Source organism: Vigna unguiculata, chromosome 1 (genome assembly GCF_004118075.2).
Source record: "Vigna unguiculata cultivar IT97K-499-35 chromosome 1, ASM411807v1, whole genome shotgun sequence".
NCBI classification, from domain to species: domain Eukaryota; kingdom Viridiplantae; phylum Streptophyta; class Magnoliopsida; order Fabales; family Fabaceae; genus Vigna; species Vigna unguiculata.
The window spans coordinates 30,818,300-30,840,690 of record NC_040279.1 but is presented as its reverse complement, the minus strand read 5'-3'; the positions used below and the strand labels follow the sequence as shown (position 1 = coordinate 30,840,690).

Sequence of the window (22,391 nt, the reverse complement as noted above, 5' to 3'; positions counted from 1 at the left end):
AATGTAATAGTTTTGCTTCGTATTGTTAATCACTTTGACTATACATTTAAATTTAGCACGACAGTGAATTGAAATTAATATTATCATTTTTAAAAACACTTTATGAACAATATTGATATAGTACAATTCGGTTAAAATAGTATAGTCCAAATTAAAATTAATATAGTTTGATTCAAAAGTGTAATTAGAAAAAAGGTTTGGTTCATAACAGTTGGTTCATATCGTTGTTCAGTTCACTAAATTCAGTTTAGTTTGTTAGAATAAAAGACAATTCAATTCAATTTGTTTGAATAAAATTAACGAAAATTTGTATGAATTAAATATAAAATATGTGACAATAATACTGACTTTGTATGTGGTAATGACACTTGCTTGACATATGACACTGCCATGTGTCATAATGTTGACTTGGATGTGAACAATTTTTTAAAATTTTTTAAAAAATTTAAAAAATAAAAAAAATAACGAAATGACACATGATTGTCGTTGTTCACTTTTGGTTAACAATTTAAATGTCGTCACAAAAAATAATCAAATTGATCATAATTTATACAAATTAATATTTTTTTAACTTAAAAAAATAAAATGATATTTTAACACATAAAAAAGTCACATCAGATTATAAGAGAAAATTGTCAAAATATCATTGTCCTTCATAAAAATATGACCAAATCGAAGAAAGAGAAACGAAACTTGGGACAAATGATGTCTTTAAGAATACAAAAAATAATATTCTCTTCCCCCGACCTCTTCACCTTTTATCTACAACTTCCCTCTTTTCTTCAGAATTTGCTCATTCCTCATGCTCATTGGAAGGTGTTGCGCTTTCCTATCACACAAAGGTGTTGTCTTCTTCCGGTGAAGTGTGGGCTGGCTTACGTTTGTGTGATGTCCGAAATTACCCATATCCTCGATTAATCCGGTTGGGCTGAATCCAGCCAAACCCGAATGTTGCTTAGCTCTAGGTGCAGAGCTGAACTTAGGGTTTTGTTGTTTGTTCCTTGGTCTTCTATCAATCCAACACATTTGATCCTTGCATAAACTTGGAAAGCTTAATAATTTAGGAGACAAACATGCTAGTTTATGAAAGCATAAATACAATGTAGGCATACACAAACTTAAACATAAAACATAAACCACAAAAGTGACTAACTCCTAATAAAGCAAATATTATTAAAAAAGTAAAACACCCATGTCACATCATAAAAATAAATAATTATAAATATATTTAAATAATGGTTTAACACATCTCAAGACATCTAATGCATCATCAATATTCTTTGGACAACAATATAAATAATATTAACTACTAAGAATATTTTGTTGTAACGACTAAACATTGATAATGAAGTATGTCAAACAACAAACCCATCTTATTCATCTTTGGATTGATTTATCATCAACCAAAACAAAACCTTCTAATTATCACATTTTACCATCACATGTATGTAATCTGGCCAAATATTAATTTTCTTTTGGAACAACCAATATTCGCATGATATACATAAACACTAATGTTTAACATTTTTCACTAACTATGATCATTAACTGCAAAAAGTATTAAACTTGAATATTTTGTTAACTTCTTGATTTAATTTACTCACAAAAAATATTAAACTACCAAAACATTGAATATTTTATTTATACTGAAACTAAATATTTATAGGTATTTATTTTAATACAAAAATTTTATCAGGTTTTTATCTTCTCCCAAGCGCATGAACTAACCCCTAAACGGAATCTCTGCCGGCACACTTTAGAGCAAACCACAGCCATTGACGGCCAAAAAAAGGGCCTGGAAAATCAAATTGCCGCTTGCGAAGCCGCCGTCCCGAACCAGATCGCCGCCGTCGCGAGCCACCTACGCGAACACAACCAGATCGGTGTTGCGAGCCACCTACGCTGCGACGAAACCAGAGCCAGCAGATGTCTCGCGAAACCAGGCTGCCACGATGAACCACCACACGTTGACGAAGCCACGCGTTGCAGAACCACTGCGAATCAGATCGACGACGAGGGCACTTTCTGACGCGAAATCCCCATCACTGCGGCGCCGGCCACCACGCAGCCACCTGCGACGAAAAAAGCTGCCCGGAGAAGACGCGAAACCAGACGCGAACACACCTACATTGCGAGAATCCTCCACCTCCGTTCCAAACAGAACCGCAGGCCACCGTGACAGAAATCGATGTCGATTGCGCCAATGCGACAGCCACCACGGTACCTGCAAAAAACCAGACCAGACAGACCCCCGCGAAGCAACCCACCGTCGACGAGAACGCAACTTCAAGAAAGGGTTCAGTCTTCTTCATCGTGATTTGGCCGTGCTCAATGAAGAAGAAGGGTTTGAAATCCAAGCGAGAGACGAAAGGTTAAAGAAATTGGGATTTAGGGTTCTTCGAAACCCTTGAGAATCAGATTTGGGGATTATCTTGATTAGGGCTGCCAACGTTTGGTGACTTCAAATTCGAAATAGAAAACCTAAAAAATACGTTGTTTTTTGGTTGATTCTAAACAAAGCATTCATTCATCTACGATCACAGAACTAATGCAGTCTCTCAAGTCACACCATGCTGTTTCATCTTCTCTTTTCAATCAATTCTCTTATCAGTCTATGACATTCTTCCTATCTTTCTCAACCAAAAGCGTTGCCTACACTTCAACGAAACCACTTCAATAATTGATTACCTGAATTCCGACTTGCAGTTCTCCAGAACCCAATCCCTTTATGTCTCCAAACGTGTTTCAGGGTGCAGATTCCCTCAAAACCCCTTATCAGTGCTCACTTTCTTCAAACAAATAGGCTTTTCCCAAAGCCAGATTCTCTCCCTGATTCGTCAAAGACCCCAGATACTGTTTACAAACGTTGAGAAAATCTTGAGACCCAAAATTCAGCTCTTTCAGATGTCTGGATTCCAGGGTTACGAGTTATGCAGCTTCATTTCAAAGAATCCCTCCATTTTGACTCATAGCTTGAAGAAAACATTGGTCCCCTCAGTTGAAGCTATTAGGAAAATTGTCTACGACCAGAAAGATTTTATTCTTGTTTTGCACAGATGTGGCTGGATACTCCCAAAGTACAAAAGAATTATGGAGAATGTCGTCTTCTTGGAGAGTTGTGGCATTCTTGGGACTCATCTTTCATTGCTACTCAAACTTCATCCAAGGCTTTTCGTTGCACAGCGGTCTACTATTGAAAACAATGTTTCTCGAGCTGTAGACTTGGGTTTCCGTGAAAATTCAAGAATGCTTGTCCATGCAATTCATACATTAAGTTGTTTGAGCGATAAAACATTTGAGAGAAAGTTGAAACTAATTAATTGTTTTGGTTTTTGAAGGATGAGGGCCTGCAAATGTTCAAGAGAACCCCGACTTTGTTTAGAACATCAGAGAAGAAGTTGAAAGTTGGAATGAAATTCTTCTTGCATACAGTTATGCTGCCCAAGTCAGTCCTTATTCACCAGCCTAAGATTTTAATGTACACATGGAGGATCGCGTGCTTCCTCGATATAAAGTCTTCCAACTGTTGAAATCAAAAAATCTCTGCAAGAAAGTCCCCAGTTATATTCATGTGTTGTGCTTGTCTGAGGAGATGTTCTTGGACAAGTATATATCACAGTTCAGAGAAAATGCAGAGGAGTTATTAGTAGCATACAAGGGTCATTATCTGGAGGCATAACCATACCTTCAATTCTGTTTTTTCACTCTTCCACAGGGTTCTAATACTGAAATTATTTAGATAGTGTTGTGCATAACCATGGAATGTCTCATTGTAGTAATGAAGATGGCTCGTTTATTGTATCTGTTTATTGATTATGCATCTTTCTTTCCCATGGTAATTTGGTGGTCATAAGAACCTTGGAAGATCCACACGAAAATAAGCAATCCACTTTGACTGCTCCTTTAAAGAGGTATGCAGAGTATACTTTTCTTGATCTTGTTGACTTGTTCCCCAACTGGGATATGCTCCAATGTTGAATTGTAAAATTAGCCTGTATTCATCTTCCAGCACCCTTGTTTAGCTTTTAAATCGCTGAGCATTAATTAGACTGTTTCTATGTTGTGAATTATGTAAGTTAATTTGATTAGTCAAATTTGTATGTGCGTAAGTAGGATTGATATCGAGTTTCCTTTTACTCCCTTCCACCTTCTACTATTAAGAGAGAAAAAATCAAGAAGAACGTGGGTTGCATTAGTAAATCTTAGGTGGTACTTGAAAGTTGAAACCATTGAGACATTATTATGCTGCTTTATTGTCAACGTTTAAGACTGCTTTTTTTTAATGGCTTTTCAATGAGGGACTAAAGGTATGCATCACTGCTTTCACTTGTTTATCACTGGAATATATTTGGTAGTATTTGAACTAAGCTAAAAAATGCCAAAATATAATCCCTTCAACTGCAGCTGCAACAAATCTTCTTACAATCTCTTTCCCTTACAAGATGGACCATTCTTTGCTGTGACAGTTTCATCTTTCACCTTGCAGTGGCCCTCCAGCCCCGTCTTATGATTTCCTGACTCAACAGCTAAACCTGAAAACAATCAAAGAAGAGTTCATATTTTGTATATTAATTCTGATGCATTATCTTTGAAGGTCCGTCTCATGATATTTTGTATCACTCTTCTACAGGGTTGTTATATTATAATAGATAAATATTACAAGAGACAACATATGTGTATAAGGACACACATTAAAAGAAATAATTATCTATTTATTTTAAAAATCAAATAATTTTAAAAATAATCTTTAGAAATACATACCGTGGGTTAAATCGATTCAATATAGAATTCGAGCATTTTAGAGATTTGTATGAAGATTTTAAATTTAAAAAACTAATAATACTATTTAAGAACTAAAATAATAATTTATTAGATATTAAAGGTTAGAGTTGAAATATATTTTTATTTTTACGGTAAATCAGTTTAATAATAAATCAAATGAATAAAATAATTATTCAGAGAAGTAATACTTTAAACATAATATATTCTTTAATAATTTATTAAATGACCAACTAATTATAAATTCTAAAATTATAAATTTAATATAATAATAAAACAAAAAAAAATATTACTTCTCTAAATATAGGGAGCCCATTAACTATAATACAGTAACATTCGCAAGAAATTTTTTTTCTTCTAGTCTCTAAAATACGCCATTTCAAAGTATAGTTTATTGTTAACTCTACTTGGTTACATAGTGAACTAATTTTCAAGTCTTTTATTAATGGTGGTAAATTCAAAACCCCATTACCATTATGAAAAAGCAGATAAGTTCTTGCATGTGATTGTTAGGTGTAATAAAGTAGTTTCGAACCTTAGTGTAGTCAAAGTTCTCTCTAATAACAACCGTCCCACCTTAAAAAAACACTTATGGGAATCATAAAAGCTGGTCCAGTATTTTGAATTTGAGTCAAAATAACTGGTTCTAGAAGTGTCAAGTTTGGTACATAATGGTTTGTTTTCTAAAAGATGGTGGTAGTGACATAAATCAGCGGTGGAACCGGGAAGAGTAAATGGTATAAGAAAGAAGAAATCTTTGGCGTGAGTTGAAAATTAGAACTTTGTTTCTTTCGAGCTGCATGACTTGGACTCGCTTTCCCCCCCTCTCTTTCTGTCTTTTGTGAAAGAACATGACAACGTTAAACTATCTATTAACTGAGATAAATGTGGAAGCAATACTCAACCAGCAACGTTAGATTGAGATAAATTTAACTACGGTTGATACACTACACCATGAACATGCAAAAATAAAATTCCAGAAACATATTCGTTTTAATGTTTGGTATGGTAGGAACCACTTACATTCTGGCTCTCTGATCGTAATTTAAAATTCAACAAGTGCGATGAGTTGTTTAATTTCCACATAAAGACACACGAATAATAATTACCCATAACCACATAAGCATCTTATATATATGGGAATGACGTGATTCTTGCAAGCTGCAACTGAAACTTTTGTTTATTTCGCCAATTCTGAAGAAGGGTCCTCTTGGAATCTGATACCATCTAGCTGCTCCATGGAAAACTCTCATGTTTGTGAGGGTGGGAGAGGAAGATACTGATTTTTGATGAAAGAGATAAATGTTTATGTTTATTTTTTTTGCTTTTTATTATGATAATAACAGATAATTAAAACAGCAGTATACAATACTAACCATAGAATTATCAAGTACTTAAAGAAAATCTCTTCCTTTTATTTGATTTCCTTGAGAAGATTAGGACTAAGCCGTCAACTTTGGCCATGGTTCAATGTTACTGTATATACATCAGTACTTGGTTGTTTTGGAGTTTGACACCATTATATTCCGTGGAAAATTAGAAAAAGCTCTTCTTAATCGCTGTTCAGAATCTTAACTGGATAGCTCCTACGAAAAACAATTAGTCCTCATACACATACCTATTCAAAACATGTCACTATTTCTTTCTTATTTTAGTTCATAATCTTCCATTTACACCCTCATAACACACTATAAAACAAGTTACACCAACTCAACTTATAATCATTTGAGCTTAACCAAGTTTGTCGAGAAACCATATACCTTGCATCGAACACTTTTCAAACCAACCTGCATCATGGAACAGGAACTCATCATGTTCAAAGGTTCATGGAAAGGCAACAAGAGTTGCTTCAAGTGAAGCTGGATATGATCCAAGGATGAGGTGGCGTGCTGCTAATCCAGCAGTAGAGACCACACGCGCTTGGAAGGGACAACATGGTCGTGCGGCGAACTCAGATAACACCTCACTTGATAACGATGAAACTTTCAACAGTTTCATTCGACGTGCCAAGGGTAAACTTAGAACCGTGTCCCACATCGGTCGGGAGCAGAGCAACGTTACACCTGTACCACTACGAGATGATGACGAGGCTAATGCTAGGGATAACCTAAACGACCAGTTTTCGAATTTTATCAAGAGTTCGAAGAAGAAGTTGAGAAGTACATCAAGCATGAGGAAGCATGGTTCCTTCAACAGACGGTGACCATTGATAAACCAGGGAACCTCAAAGAGAGTGATTTGACATGTGGGTCCATCCAATATTCTGTTATATATACTGCATGAAAATAAGATCCTAAGCCATGCAAGCATTATTATACTTTACATTTTTTTCTATTTCAAGCACAGTAAATGTGAAATGTTTATTTGGGGGGAATAATTTCGACTGGTTTATTGTTTGTTTGTAAGAAATTAATATACATTGATGTTTTGTCTTTAATGAAAGGTTTCTGATTAATCTGTAGTGTTTTTATTGAAAGAATAATTAATATCAGTTTATTAACAGGAAGGATCAGAGGGCAGCTATATATAGGAAATGACTCAATGAACATACATACCTGCATTAGACCCAACACCTCTACTTCTTCACCGACTTTAATGACGCCTTGTTCAACACGGCCAGTGGCAACTGTTCCACGTCCCTTCATCACAAATGAAAAATATAAAGCAGCTGAAATGATGGAAACCATTGCCCCCATATTTATTTATGTCCATACAATCCAATATATGTAATGAAACAAATGCAGATTTTGAGAGAACTAAGTGTTGAAAATAGAAATTTTGATATTCTCTTTAAGGAAAAAAAAAACAATTATATGAGACAACAGTTTTTAAAGCACTATGTTAAGATTTAAATTACCACTGCGTCATATCATTACAAAGAGCAAGGCCGTAACAAATGCTACCTCCTTTCCTTTTTTATTCTTCAAAAACCCTAGACCGAATTAAGAATTTGAAATTTAAGATTTTGAAATTTTATCCTTCACCTAACTAGAGATTTAGAAGAACAAGAAAGAATTTGTTAAAGTGACCACAGTTACAAAGATGACCGGTATTATAAACATCTATTCCACATATGCTCCAGTGTTCATAATCCCATCTGCTTATGATGTTAAGCACATCAATAATTGCTGTAGTTTGAGTGAACTGAAGGAGCATATAAGGAATTTAAAGCAATTTTAACGTAAACAGAATAGTAATAAATAGTACTTCTTAAACAGTGTCGTTACCTAAACGGTGTTTATACTGGAGCAGATGGAAAGTGATAGAACATGATAAAAACACAAGACTTACATTACAAATTGTAACAATTTTATAACTGAGGCCATCTTTACTTCAATGAATCTGCTTTCTTCAAAAATTAACCCAAAAAATAAAGTTCAGGTCCTTTTACCTGAATTGAGAACACATCTTCAATTGGCATTAGGAAGGGCTTGTCAAGTTGGCGAACAGGGTCAGGAATGTATGCATCTACAGCATCCATTAATTTTAGAATGGCCTGTCTTCCAATCTCGTCATTTGTACCCTGTAAAGCAGACAACGCTGAACCTCTAATGATCGGGATTTCATCCCCAGGGAACTTGTAGAAGCTCAGTAGCTCTGCAAAAAACATTATCATAAAAACACATTTTAGCAAACACATTTTAGCAAACACAAAGATTACAGAAACTTAAGCAGGTTTATTCATTTTCTGAGCATGGACAAGAGAAGAGAAGCCTTAGAGAAACACCCTACCACGTAACTCCATTTCTACAAGCTCTAACAACTCTGGATCATCAACAGCATCAACTTTATTTAGAAAGCAAACAAGAGATGGCACACCAACCTGCATAATACATTTAAAGATAAAATATGTCAATCTAGAAGTAAGGAGAAAGGTGTAGACGTTCTAGGTATATATATACAAACCACATCAGTAGAATACCTACTTGGCGAGCAAGAAGAATGTGCTCCTTGGTTTGAGGCATTGGTCCATCAGGTGCAGATACAACAAGTATACCACCATCCATCTGGGCAGCTCCCGTAATCATATTCTGAAAAAAAAAACAGACAATTATAAATCATACAGTGAACAAAATAGGAATCTAACAAATGCAGCTGTTGCCAATATACAGTGTAATCAATACCTATAAAATATATTTTGTTACAAACTAATCTACTTCCAAATTCCTAGCATAAATTTTCCATCTCATTTTGAAAAGAAGGTCAGGCTACACAAGCACCAAAATATGCTAAATTCCACAATTAACTATTATACAAGGTAAAATTGCTTAAATTTGTTCGCCACAACTTAGCCACCCAGCTTCCATTAGGCAATTGATAACTCCAATAAAAAAAAACATTCTTAGAGAAACTAAACCAAATTCGAAAGCTTACTTTAACATAATCCGTGTGTCCAGGGCAGTCCACATGCGCATAATGTCGTTTTGCAGTCTCATACTCCACATGAGCCTGAAAACCGAAATATAGAGCAAGCATACATATCAACAGAAAACAACACAATCGATTGCAAGACCAAAAGAGTGCGATTCCATATCGTTGCAATGGTGATTCCTCTCTTCTTCTCTTCAATAGCCTTGTCAATTTCATCAAAGGCCACAGCCTTAGCCTTCCCTTCATCCGCAAGCACCTGATCAAACCTAATTGAGTAATAAACACCAAAACATCCACCTCAACACACATTTAAACAAAGAGTGAATCAAGACCTTGGTGATTACCGCAGTTAGCGTGGTCTTCCAATGTCCACGTGTCCAATAGTTCCGACATTAACGTGAGGCTTCCTGCAAAGTCAAACAATAAGATGAACAAAACAAGTAAAAGACATACTAATAACGATTACTGTTACTTGTATATTTTAAATTTTGCGACGAAAAAGAGAAAGCGAGAGTGTTACGTTCTGGTGAAAGTTGCCATGGATCTCCACCATGGATTGGAATTGAAAGAATAGAAGGAGGTGGAGGTGGAGTCACTGGGAGTAGAGAGAGGAGAACGAGATACGGAAGAGTGGATTTGAGAGGCTAAGGGGAAGAGGCGGCGAGAAGTGGAAGAGGAGTGTCTGAGAAGAAGAGTGGCCATTGAAGAAGTGATGAGGAGAATGAAAAGCCCTAACTATGGAGTGGAGAGGTGAGGGTTTTAGGAGAAGGAAGACAAAAGCGAAGAGCAGTGTGTGCGAAGAGCGAGGGTTTTAGAATGGGCGCCCGACACCGACCCGTCATATTCGTGCGGCCCAATTCGAGCACTCTCATAATGTTTCGGAGCACATACATACTTCTTTTTTTCTGTTACAAATGTTTTTTTCTTCTTGCTCCGACAGAAAATATTTGAAGTGATTTTTATCTTATTGACTTAATTTAAAGTTTTAGATAAATGAATTAATTCGTGTCTGGTTTAACTTATTTAGTTAAATGGTATCTTTTGGTAAATTTTAGGTATATTTTATGAGAAATAATTATGTTCGAGGTAGAAAAAATTATATATTAGGACAGGGTTATTCTGGTTCAAAAACTGACCATTTTTCTCTTTATTTTATTTTTTTTATGAAAATGCATTAACTTGTGATAAGTATAAATAAAATGAATAAATAAATTAAAAGATAATTTATGTAATATAGGTTTTACTTGTTTGTTTAGTATAGATGCTTTATATTCAACTTTTTTCATTTTGAGTCAACTCTAATTTTCTTTTCTTATTTTTTAAACGAATGTATAGATAGGAGTTTTATACTTTTAGTCGGTATTTCCTCTTTTGAATTTTTAAACGAATGTATATAATTGTTTCTTTGCTTAAAATCATTTGCTTTTGTCGATGAAATCATATAAAAGAGTTACGTATTGTTGCTCTTTTGTAAGCAATAAAATATTTTCGATTTTAATGTTGTGATACTTTTCAATTAAATTTGTTTTTTAAGAAACTTTTAAAGGACAATGTTCTCTTTGCATCTTTTACTCCTTATCAATCTTTATTAGTATACTTTGACTTCAATTGAAGGGAGCCTAATGGTTGATTGGATGATTCAATTTCTATTTTAAACTCTCCATTGGTTGATGGAAATATCATGGTGAAAGAAAAAAGAAAAATTTAATGATGGGAAGTTGCTTGATGATGGACAATCTCTATCTTGTACTTCTAAGATTTAGTTTTAGACATGTTCCTACAAAACTTAAGTGCTCATATTTTTGCACTATTATTTTGGTAGACTTCAAGATTTAATAATTTATAATATTTTTGTTGATGTTAATTTTTATTGTATATTTTCTTATCATACATATTAATATGTATGATACAAAAAATATGTAATAAATATCAATATCAACAAAAATATTATAAGTTATTAAATTACAAATTAAAACTTGATATAATGTATCAACTTATATTGAACTATGGATTATTTATAATATTATATATTAGAAAAAATGGTTAAAATTGAATTTGGATATATATATATATATATATATATATATATATATATATATATATATATATTAATAAATAAATAAAGGTTAAAGCTTCTAACTAGAACCATGATCATGCAAAAAATTGTGTTAGGTGTACAAACATATTTAATATTTATTTTATATAACTTAAATCTATATTTACCTGTATTTTTCTATTATATTTTCTTTTTTCCTTTTAATTTACAAAATTATTATCTCGTTTTAATATGATTTTTATTTTATATGATGGTGAAAATAACTATTCTTGTTTTTGTTTTTTGTGTATAGCTTTTTGTTCTCGATTCATTTGAACATATACTTTGCTGGTTGGATTTGTTATTTTGAGCCAATTCCTTCGAGAAATTGACTTTCATACGAATCTTTGAAAACATGAAACAAATTAAAAGTAGAAAACAATTTATAAAATGTAATAGTTTTGCTTCGTATTGTTAATCACTTTGACTATACACTTAAATTTAGCACGATAGTGAATTGAAATTAATATTATCATTTTTAAAAACACTTTACGAACAATATTGATAAAGTACAATTCGGTTAAAATAGTATAGTCCAAATTAAAATTAATATAGTTTGGTTCAAAAGTGTAATTAGAAAAAATGTTTGGTTCATAACAGTTGGTTCATATCGTTGTTCGGTTCACTAAATTCAGTTTAGTTTGTTAGAATAAAAGACAATTCAATTCAATTTGTTTGAATAAAATTAACGAAAATTTGTATGAATTAAATATAAAATATGTGACAATAATACTGACTTTGTATGTGGTAATGACACTTGCTTGACATATGACACTGCCATGTGTCATAATGTTGACTTGGATGTGAACAATTTTTTTAAAATTTTTTAAAAAATTTAAGAAATAAAAAAAATCACGAAATGACACATGATTGTCGTTGTTCACTTTTGGTTAACAATTTAAATGTCGTCACAAAATATAATCAAATTGATCATAATTTATACAAATTAATATTTTTTTAACTTAAAAAAATAAAATGATATTTTAACACATAAAAAAAGTCACATCAGATTATAAGAGAAAATTGTCAAAATATCATTGTCCTTCATAAAAATATGACCAAATCGAAGAAAGAGAAACGAAACTTGGGACAAATGATGTCTTTAAGAATAAAAAAAATAATATTCTCTTCCCCCGACCTCTTCACCTTTTATCTACAACTTCCCTCTTTTCTTCAGAATTTGCTCATTCCTCGTGCTCATTGGAAGGTGTTGCGCTTTCCTATCACACAAAGGTGTTGTCTTCTTCCGGTGAAGTGTGGGCTGGCTTACGTTTGTGTGATGTCCGAAATTACCCAAATCCTCGATTAATCCGGTTGGGCTGAATCCAGCCAAACCCGAATGTTGCTTAGCTCTAGGTGCAGAGCTGAACTTAGGGTTTTGTTGTTTGTTCCTTGGTCTTCTATCAATCCAACACATTTGATCCTTGCATAAACTTGGAAAGCTTAATAATTTAGGAGACAAACATGCTAGTTTATGAAAGCATAAATACAATGTAGGCATACACAAACTTAAACATAAAACATAAACCACAAAAGTGACTAACTCCTAATAAAGCAAATATTATTAAAAAAGTAAAACACCCATGTCACATCATAAAAATAAATAATTATAAATATATTTAAATAATGGTTTAACACATCTCAAGACATCTAATGCATCATCAATATTCTTTGGACAACAATATAAATAATATTAACTACTAAGAATATTTTGTTGTAACGACTAAACATTGATAATGAAGTATGTCAAACAACAAACCCATCTTATTCATCTTTGGATTGATTTATCATCAACCAAAACAAAACCTTCTAATTATCACATTTTACCATCACATGTATGTAATCTGGCCAAATATTAATTTTCTTTTGGAACAACCAATATTCGCATGATATACATAAACACTGATGTTTAACATTTTTCACTAACTATGATCATTAACTGCAAAAAGTATTAAACTTGAATATTTTGTTAACTTCTTGATTTAATTTACTCACAAAAAATATTAAACTACCAAAACATTGAATATTTTATTTATACTGAAACTAAATATTTATAGGTATTTATTTTAATACAAAAATTTTATCAGGTTTTTATCTTCTCCCACGCGCATGAACTAACCCCTAAACAGAATCTCTGCGGCACACTTTTGAGCAAACCACAGCCATTGACGGCCAAAAAAAGGGCCTGGAAAATCAAATTGCCGCTTGCGAAGCCGCCGTCCCGAACCAGATCGCCGCCGTCGCGAGCCACCTACGCGAACACAACCAGATCGGTGTTGCGAGCCACCTCCGCTGCGACGAAACCAGAGCCAGCAAATGTCTCGCGAAAACAGGCTGCCACGACCAACCACCACACGTTGACGAAGCCACGCGTTGCAGAACCACTGCGAATCAGATCGACGACGAGGGCACTTTCTGACGCGAAATCCCCATCACTACGGCGCCGGCCACCACGCAGCCACCTGCGACGAAAAAAGCTGCCTGGAGAAGACGCGAAACCAGACGCGAACACACCTACATTGCGAGAATCCTCCACCTTCGTTCCAAACAGAACCGCAGGCCACCGTGACAGAAATCGATGTCGATTGCGCCAATGCGACAGCCACCACGGTACCTGCAAAAAACCAGACCAGACAGACCCCCGCGAAGCAACTGATGAGTCATTATTTTCTTCTATTCCACTAGCCTTTGTGCACCCATTAGGCAGTTGATTAGTGCTTAATTGTTCATCATTAGAGTGTTTTTCATCTGTTGGGCTTTATTGGGCCACTGTTCCGAATTTGGACTAATTTCACATTATTTGGCCTAATTTTTGTTTTTAATTATTTTTAGGTATTTGGGTGAAGCAATTTTGGAGCTTGGACATTAATATTTAGTTGAAGAAACTTTCCACATCATTGCCACATCATTTCCATGTCATTTCCACGTCAGCAAAGTCAATGGGTCAACATTTGAGGCCCATAGTGGCATTTTTGTAATTCTGCGGCTTATAATGGCAGTTTTGTAATTCTGAGTGGCATGGGTGATATGACCACGAATTAGGTCTGCATGAGAAGAAGGCAGCCGCTCATTCATCTTCAACCTCTCTTCAAAACCTCCATTTTCGTTCTCCAAGCTTCCATGGACGTCCCCTTGCGGTTTTTCACGTTTTTGGCTCATTTTTACCGTTTTTATGCATATTTGACAGCACCCATTGAGGGTTTTACGTTTGGAATTCGTTTTCTTGGTTGGGCAGTTCGGTTTGTGGATTTTATTGACTTGGAACAATACCCATTCATGGGGTTTTCGCATTTATATATGATAACACTGTTTTGCATTCCATTTAAGCTTTGAAATCTCAATTTTTGCTCTTAAATTGCGTTTTCAGATTTGAAGGGTTCTTGGTTCTTGGTTCTTGGTTCTGATTTTTGTGATTTCAGTTTTGAAGTGTTTAATTACTCATTTCCATGTCTAGCTAAATTCGTGTATTGACTCCTTGATGAAAAATGCAATGAAGCTTTGAGGTTGTGCTTGTTTTGTGAAATCTGCCATGTTTTTGTTCTGAATTCGTGGAATGCATGTGGTGAATCTGTCAATGCTTAATTTACAGAGTAATTGCATGTGTTTTGTTTAAGATACGTTCATGCTTAATGTATGTAGCTTGGCTGTCACGAATTTAAGGATGTGTGCATTGCTTAATTGCATAATGAAGCTAGATTGTAATTTTCGCTTAGTGAATTATTATCTAGTGGATTGAGACAAGGCAGGGTTGGTGTTAATTTGGTGGCCTATGATAAGTGAAATTGCGTTTGAATCAGGGATGTCAATACGGTTTTAGTCACTGTAGCATTTAAATTAATCTATTGATTAGCATTCTGAATCTGTCTGCCAACCCCCTCCCCCTGTGTTTTATTGTTGTGTTCATCTGGAAAATTGGCTTTGAATGAAAATATTGGTCGTTGGGAGACGACTTGGTTCACTTTCATGTACTGCATTTAATATGTTTTAATTTGGTGGGGTACGGCCTCTATCAAATTTGGCGCCGTTGCCGGGGACCAATCGTTTCGTTCAAAGTAAAATTTTCAGTGTGTTTGTGTTCTGTGTTTTGGTGTGTGTGTAGTTCAAGTGTGGTTGAGTTGGTATATGTTCATTGTGATGTTAATGTTGTGTTAAGTTCAGTGTCTGTTTCCATTCCTGTGTGTTTCTGTTTAGTGTAGTGAATAGTGTCGCGGCGCGCATGAATAGTGTCATTTGTAGTAGTGAATAGTGTTTGAATAGTGTCCGAATCTGGCATTTAACTTCTGGATTTTTGTTTTGGTAGCTACGGAGCTTGTTTTAACTTGAAATTTTTTTCCCCACTTCTAAGACGTTGAACTTGATAGGAAAAATAGCTAGAGCAATTGGTATGGTCTGAGTTAAGAGATTCAAAAAAATTTTGGACTGATTTTAAGTGAAACTTCAAAGGACCATAACTTTTGCTCTGGTTATCAGGTTTTTATCTTCTCCCACGCGCATGAACTAACCCCTAAACGGAATCTCTGCCGGCACACTTTAGAGCAAACCACAGCCATTGACGGCCAAAAAAAGGGCCTGGAAAATCAAATTGCCGCTTGCGAAGCCGCCGTCCCGAACCAGATCGCCGCCGTCGCGAGCCACCTACGCGAACACAACCAGATCGGTGTTGCGAGCCACCTCCGCTGCGACGAAACCAGAGCCAGCAGATGTCTCGCGAAACCAGGCTGCCACGACGAACCACCACACGTTGACGAAGCCACGCGTTGCAGAACCACTGCGAATCAGATCGACGACGAGGGCACTTTCTGACGCGAAATCCCCATCACTGCGGCGCCGGCCACCACGCAGCCACCTGCGACGAAAAAAGCTGCCTGGAGAAGACGCGAAACCAGACGCGAACACACCTACATTGCGAGAATCCTCCACCTCCGTTCCAAACAGAACCGCAGGCCACCGTGACAGAAATCGATGTCGATTGCGCCAATGCGACAGCCACCACGGTACCTGCAAAAAACCAGACCAGACAGACCCCCGCGAAGCAACTGATGAGTCATTATTTTCTTCTATTCCACTAGCCTTTGTGCACCCATTAGACAGTTGATTAGTGCTTAATTGTTCATCATTAGAGTGTTTTTCATCTGTTGGGCTTTATTGGGCCACTGTTCCGAATTTGGACTAATTTCACATTATTTGGCCTAATTTTTGTTTTTAATTATTTTTAGGTATTTGGGTGAAGCAATTTTGGAGCTTGGACATTAATATTTAGTTGAAGAAACTTTCCACATCATTGCCACATCATTTCCATGTCATTTCCACGTCAGCAAAGTCAATGGGTCAACATTTGAGGCCCATAGTGGCATTTTTGTAATTCTGCGGCTTATAATGGCAGTTTTGTAATTCTGAGTGGCATGGGTGATATGACCACGAATTAGGTCTGCATGAGAAGAAGGCAGCCGCTCATTCATCTTCAACCTCTCTTCAAAACCTCCATTTTCGTTCTCCAAGCTTCCATGGACGTCCCCCTTGCGGTTTTTCACGTTTTTGGCTCATTTTTACCGTTTTTATGCATATTTGACAGCACCCATTGAGGGTTTTACGTTTGGAATTCGTTTTCTTGGTTGGGCAGTTCGGTTTGTGGATTTTATTGACTTGGAACAATACCCATTCATGGGGTTTTCGCATTTATATATGATAACACTGTTTTGCATTCCATTTAAGCTTTGAAATCTCAATTTTTGCTCTTAAATTGCGTTTTCAGATTTGAAGGGTTCTTGGTTCTTGGTTCTTGGTTCTGATTTTTGTGATTTCAGTTTTGAAGTGTTTAATTACTCATTTCCATGTCTAGCTAAATTCGTGTATTGACTCCTTGATGAAAAATGCAATGAAGCTTTGAGGTTGTGCTTGTTTTGTGAAATCTGCCATGTTTTTGTTCTGAATTCGTGGAATGCATGTGGTGAATCTGTCAATGCTTAATTTACAGAGTAATTGCATGTGTTTTGTTTAAGATACGTTCATGCTTAATGTATGTAGCTTGGCTGTCACGAATTTAAGGATGTGTGCATTGCTTAATTGCATAATGAAGCTAGATTGTAATTTTCGCTTAGTGAATTATTATCTAGTGGATTGAGACAAGGCAGGGTTGGTGTTAATTTGGTGGCCTATGATAAGTGAAATTGCGTTTGAATCAGGGATGTCAATACGGTTTTAGTCACTGTAGCATTTAAATTAATCTATTGATTAGCATTCTGAATCTGTCTGCCAACCCCCTCCCCCTGTGTTTTATTGTTGTGTTCATCTGGAAAATTGGCTTTGAATGAAAATATTGGTCGTTGGGAGACGACTTGGTTCACTTTCATGTACTGCATTTAATATGTTTTAATTTGGTGGGGTACGGCCTCTATCAAATTTGGCGCCGTTGCCGGGGACCAATCGTTTCGTTCAAAGTAAAATTTTCAGTGTGTTTGTGTTCTGTGTTTTGGTGTGTGTGTAGTTCAAGTGTGGTTGAGTTGGTATATGTTCATTGTGATGTTAATGTTGTGTTAAGTTCAGTGTCTGTTTCCATTCCTGTGTGTTTCTGTTTAGTGTAGTGAATAGTGTCGCGGCGCGCATGAATAGTGTCATTTGTAGTAGTGAATAGTGTTTGAATAGTGTCCGAATCTGGCATTTAACTTCTGGATTTTTGTTTTGGTAGCTACGGAGCTTGTTTTAACTTGAAATTTTTTTCCCCACTTCTAAGACGTTGAACTTGATAGGAAAAATAGCTAGAGCAATTGGTATGGTCTGAGTTAAGAGATTCAAAAAAATTTTGGACTGATTTTAAGTGAAACTTCAAAGGACCATAACTTTTGCTCTGGTTATCAGGTTTTTATCTTCTCCCACGCGCATGAACTAACCCCTAAACGGAATCTCTGCCGGCACACTTTAGAGCAAACCACAGCCATTGACGGCCAAAAAAAGGGCCTGGAAAATCAAATTGCCGCTTGCGAAGCCGCCGTCCCGAACCAGATCGCCGCCGTCGCGAGCCACCTACGCGAACACAACCAGATCGGTGTTGCGAGCCACCTCCGCTGCGACGAAACCAGAGCCAGCAGATGTCTCGCGAAACCAGGCTGCCACGACGAACCACCACACGTTGACGAAGCCACGCGTTGCAGAACCACTGCGAATCAGATCGACGACGAGGGCACTTTCTGACGCGAAATCCCCATCACTGCGGCGCCGGCCACCACGCAGCCACCTGCGACGAAAAAAGCTGCCTGGAGAAGACGCGAAACCAGACGCGAACACACCTACATTGCGAGAATCCTCCACCTCCGTTCCAAACAGAACCGCAGGCCACCGTGACAGAAATCGATGTCGATTGCGCCAATGCGACAGCCACCACGGTACCTGCAAAAAACCAGACCAGACAGACCCCCGCGAAGCAACTGATGAGTCATTATTTTCTTCTATTCCACTAGCCTTTGTGCACCCATTAGACAGTTGATTAGTGCTTAATTGTTCATCATTAGAGTGTTTTTCATCTGTTGGGCTTTATTGGGCCACTGTTCCGAATTTGGACTAATTTCACATTATTTGGCCTAATTTTTGTTTTTAATTATTTTTAGGTATTTGGGTGAAGCAATTTTGGAGCTTGGACATTAATATTTAGTTGAAGAAACTTTCCACATCATTGCCACATCATTTCCATGTCATTTCCACGTCAGCAAAGTCAATGGGTCAACATTTGAGGCCCATAGTGGCATTTTTGTAATTCTGCGGCTTATAATGGCAGTTTTGTAATTCTGAGTGGCATGGGTGATATGACCACGAATTAGGTCTGCATGAGAAGAAGGCAGCCGCTCATTCATCTTCAACCTCTCTTCAAAACCTCCATTTTCGTTCTCCAAGCTTCCATGGACGTCCCCCTTGCGGTTTTTCACGTTTTTGGCTCATTTTTACCGTTTTTATGCATATTTGACAGCACCCATTGAGGGTTTTACGTTTGGAATTCGTTTTCTTGGTTGGGCAGTTCGGTTTGTGGATTTTATTGACTTGGAACAATACCCATTCATGGGGTTTTCGCATTTATATATGATAACACTGTTTTGCATTCCATTTAAGCTTTGAAATCTCAATTTTTGCTCTTAAATTGCGTTTTCAGATTTGAAGGGTTCTTGGTTCTTGGTTCTGATTTTTGTGATTTCAGTTTTGAAGTGTTTAATTACTCATTTCCATGTCTAGCTAAATTCGTGTATTGACTCCTTGATGAAAAATGCAATGAAGCTTTGAGGTTGTGCTTGTTTTGTGAAATCTGCCATGTTTTTGTTCTGAATTCGTGGAATGCATGTGGTGAATCTGTCAATGCTTAATTTACAGAGTAATTGCATGTGTTTTGTTTAAGATACGTTCATGCTTAATGTATGTAGCTTGGCTGTCACGAATTTAAGGATGTGTGCATTGCTTAATTGCATAATGAAGCTAGATTGTAATTTTCGCTTAGTGAATTATTATCTAGTGGATTGAGACAAGGCAGGGTTGGTGTTAATTTGGTGGCCTATGATAAGTGAAATTGCGTTTGAATCAGGGATGTCAATACGGTTTTAGTCACTGTAGCATTTAAATTAATCTATTGATTAGCATTCTGAATCTGTCTGCCAACCCCCTCCCCCTGTGTTTTATTGTTGTGTTCATCTGGAAAATTGGCTTTGAATGAAAATATTGGTCGTTGGGAGACGACTTGGTTCACTTTCATGTACTGCATTTAATATGTTTTAATTTGGTGGGGTACGGCCTCTATCAAATTTGGCGCCGTTGCCGGGGACCAATCGTTTCGTTCAAAGTAAAATTTTCAGTGTGTTTGTGTTCTGTGTTTTGGTGTGTGTGTAGTTCAAGTGTGGTTGAGTTGGTATATGTTCATTGTGATGTTAATGTTGTGTTAAGTTCAGTGTCTGTTTCCATTCCTGTGTGTTTCTGTTTAGTGTAGTGAATAGTGTCGCGGCGCGCATGAATAGTGTCATTTGTAGTAGTGAATAGTGTTTGAATAGTGTCCGAATCTGGCATTTAACTTCTGGATTTTTGTTTTGGTAGCTACGGAGCTTGTTTTAACTTGAAATTTTTTTCCCCACTTCTAAGACGTTGAACTTGATAGGAAAAATAGCTAGAGCAATTGGTATGGTCTGAGTTAAGAGATTCAAAAAAATTTTGGACTGATTTTAAGTGAAACTTCAAAGGACCATAACTTTTGCTCTGGTTATCAGGTTTTTATCTTCTCCCACGCGCATGAACTAACCCCTAAACGGAATCTCTGCCGGCACACTTTAGAGCAAACCACAGCCATTGACGGCCAAAAAAGGGCCTGGAAAATCAAATTGCCGCTTGCGAAGCCGCCGTCCCGAACCAGATCGCCGCCGTCGCGAGCCACCTACGCGAACACAACCAGATCGGTGTTGCGAGCCACCTCCGCTGCGACGAAACCAGAGCCAGCAGATGTCTCGCGAAACCAGGCTGCCACGACGAACCACCACACGTTGACGAAGCCACGCGTTGCAGAACCACTGCGAATCAGATCGACGACGAGGGCACTTTCTGACGCGAAATCCCCATCACTGCGGCGCCGGCCACCACGCAGCCACCTGCGACGAAAAAAGCTGCCTGGAGAAGACGCGAAACCAGACGCGAACACACCTACATTGCGAGAATCCTCCACCTCCGTTCCAAACAGAACCGCAGGCCACCGTGACAGAAATCGATGTCGATTGCGCCAATGCGACAGCCACCACGGTACCTGCAAAAAACCAGACCAGACAGACCCCCGCGAAGCAACTGATGAGTCATTATTTTCTTCTATTCCACTAGCCTTTGTGCACCCATTAGACAGTTGATTAGTGCTTAATTGTTCATCATTAGAGTGTTTTTCATCTGTTGGGCTTTATTGGGCCACTGTTCCGAATTTGGACTAATTTCACATTATTTGGCCTAATTTTTGTTTTTAATTATTTTTAGGTATTTGGGTGAAGCAATTTTGGAGCTTGGACATTAATATTTAGTTGAAGAAACTTTCCACATCATTGCCACATCATTTCCATGTCATTTCCACGTCAGCAAAGTCAATGGGTCAACATTTGAGGCCCATAGTGGCATTTTTGTAATTCTGCGGCTTATAATGGCAGTTTTGTAATTCTGAGTGGCATGGGTGATATGACCACGAATTAGGTCTGCATGAGAAGAAGGCAGCCGCTCATTCATCTTCAACCTCTCTTCAAAACCTCCATTTTCGTTCTCCAAGCTTCCATGGACGTCCCCCTTGCGGTTTTTCACGTTTTTGGCTCATTTTTACCGTTTTTATGCATATTTGACAGCACCCATTGAGGGTTTTACGTTTGGAATTCGTTTTCTTGGTTGGGCAGTTCGGTTTGTGGATTTTATTGACTTGGAACAATACCCATTCATGGGGTTTTCGCATTTATATATGATAACACTGTTTTGCATTCCATTTAAGCTTTGAAATCTCAATTTTTGCTCTTAAATTGCGTTTTCAGATTTGAAGGGTTCTTGGTTCTTGGTTCTGATTTTTGTGATTTCAGTTTTGAAGTGTTTAATTACTCATTTCCATGTCTAGCTAAATTCGTGTATTGACTCCTTGATGAAAAATGCAATGAAGCTTTGAGGTTGTGCTTGTTTTGTGAAATCTGCCATGTTTTTGTTCTGAATTCGTGGAATGCATGTGGTGAATCTGTCAATGCTTAATTTACAGAGTAATTGCATGTGTTTTGTTTAAGATACGTTCATGCTTAATGTATGTAGCTTGGCTGTCACGAATTTAAGGATGTGTGCATTGCTTAATTGCATAATGAAGCTAGATTGTAATTTTCGCTTAGTGAATTATTATCTAGTGGATTGAGACAAGGCAGGGTTGGTGTTAATTTGGTGGCCTATGATAAGTGAAATTGCGTTTGAATCAGGGATGTCAATACGGTTTTAGTCACTGTAGCATTTAAATTAATCTATTGATTAGCATTCTGAATCTGTCTGCCAACCCCCTCCCCCCTGTGTTTTATTGTTGTGTTCATCTGGAAAATTGGCTTTGAATGAAAATATTGGTCGTTGGGAGACGACTTGGTTCACTTTCATGTACTGCATTTAATATGTTTTAATTTGGTGGGGTACGGCC

At 36.8% G+C, this 22,391-nt stretch overlaps 1 protein-coding gene across 1 annotated transcript; it reads right to left on the bottom strand.

Annotated features, from left to right (window-relative positions):
* Positions 1–4,419: 4,419 nt before the first annotated feature.
* LOC114190746 lies at positions 4,420–9,852 on the bottom strand. Its single transcript, XM_028079754.1, has 10 exons — positions 9,747–9,852; positions 9,495–9,557; positions 9,154–9,416; positions 8,706–8,810; positions 8,512–8,602; positions 8,171–8,376; positions 7,281–7,418; positions 6,619–6,966; positions 6,533–6,566; positions 4,420–4,532 (listed from the first exon to the last, which is right to left on the bottom strand). Exons 1-10 carry the CDS (start codon positions 9,850–9,852, stop codon positions 4,420–4,422), a joined length of 1,467 nt encoding a protein of 488 aa, XP_027935555.1.
* Between the last annotated feature and the right edge of the window lie 12,539 nt (positions 9,853–22,391).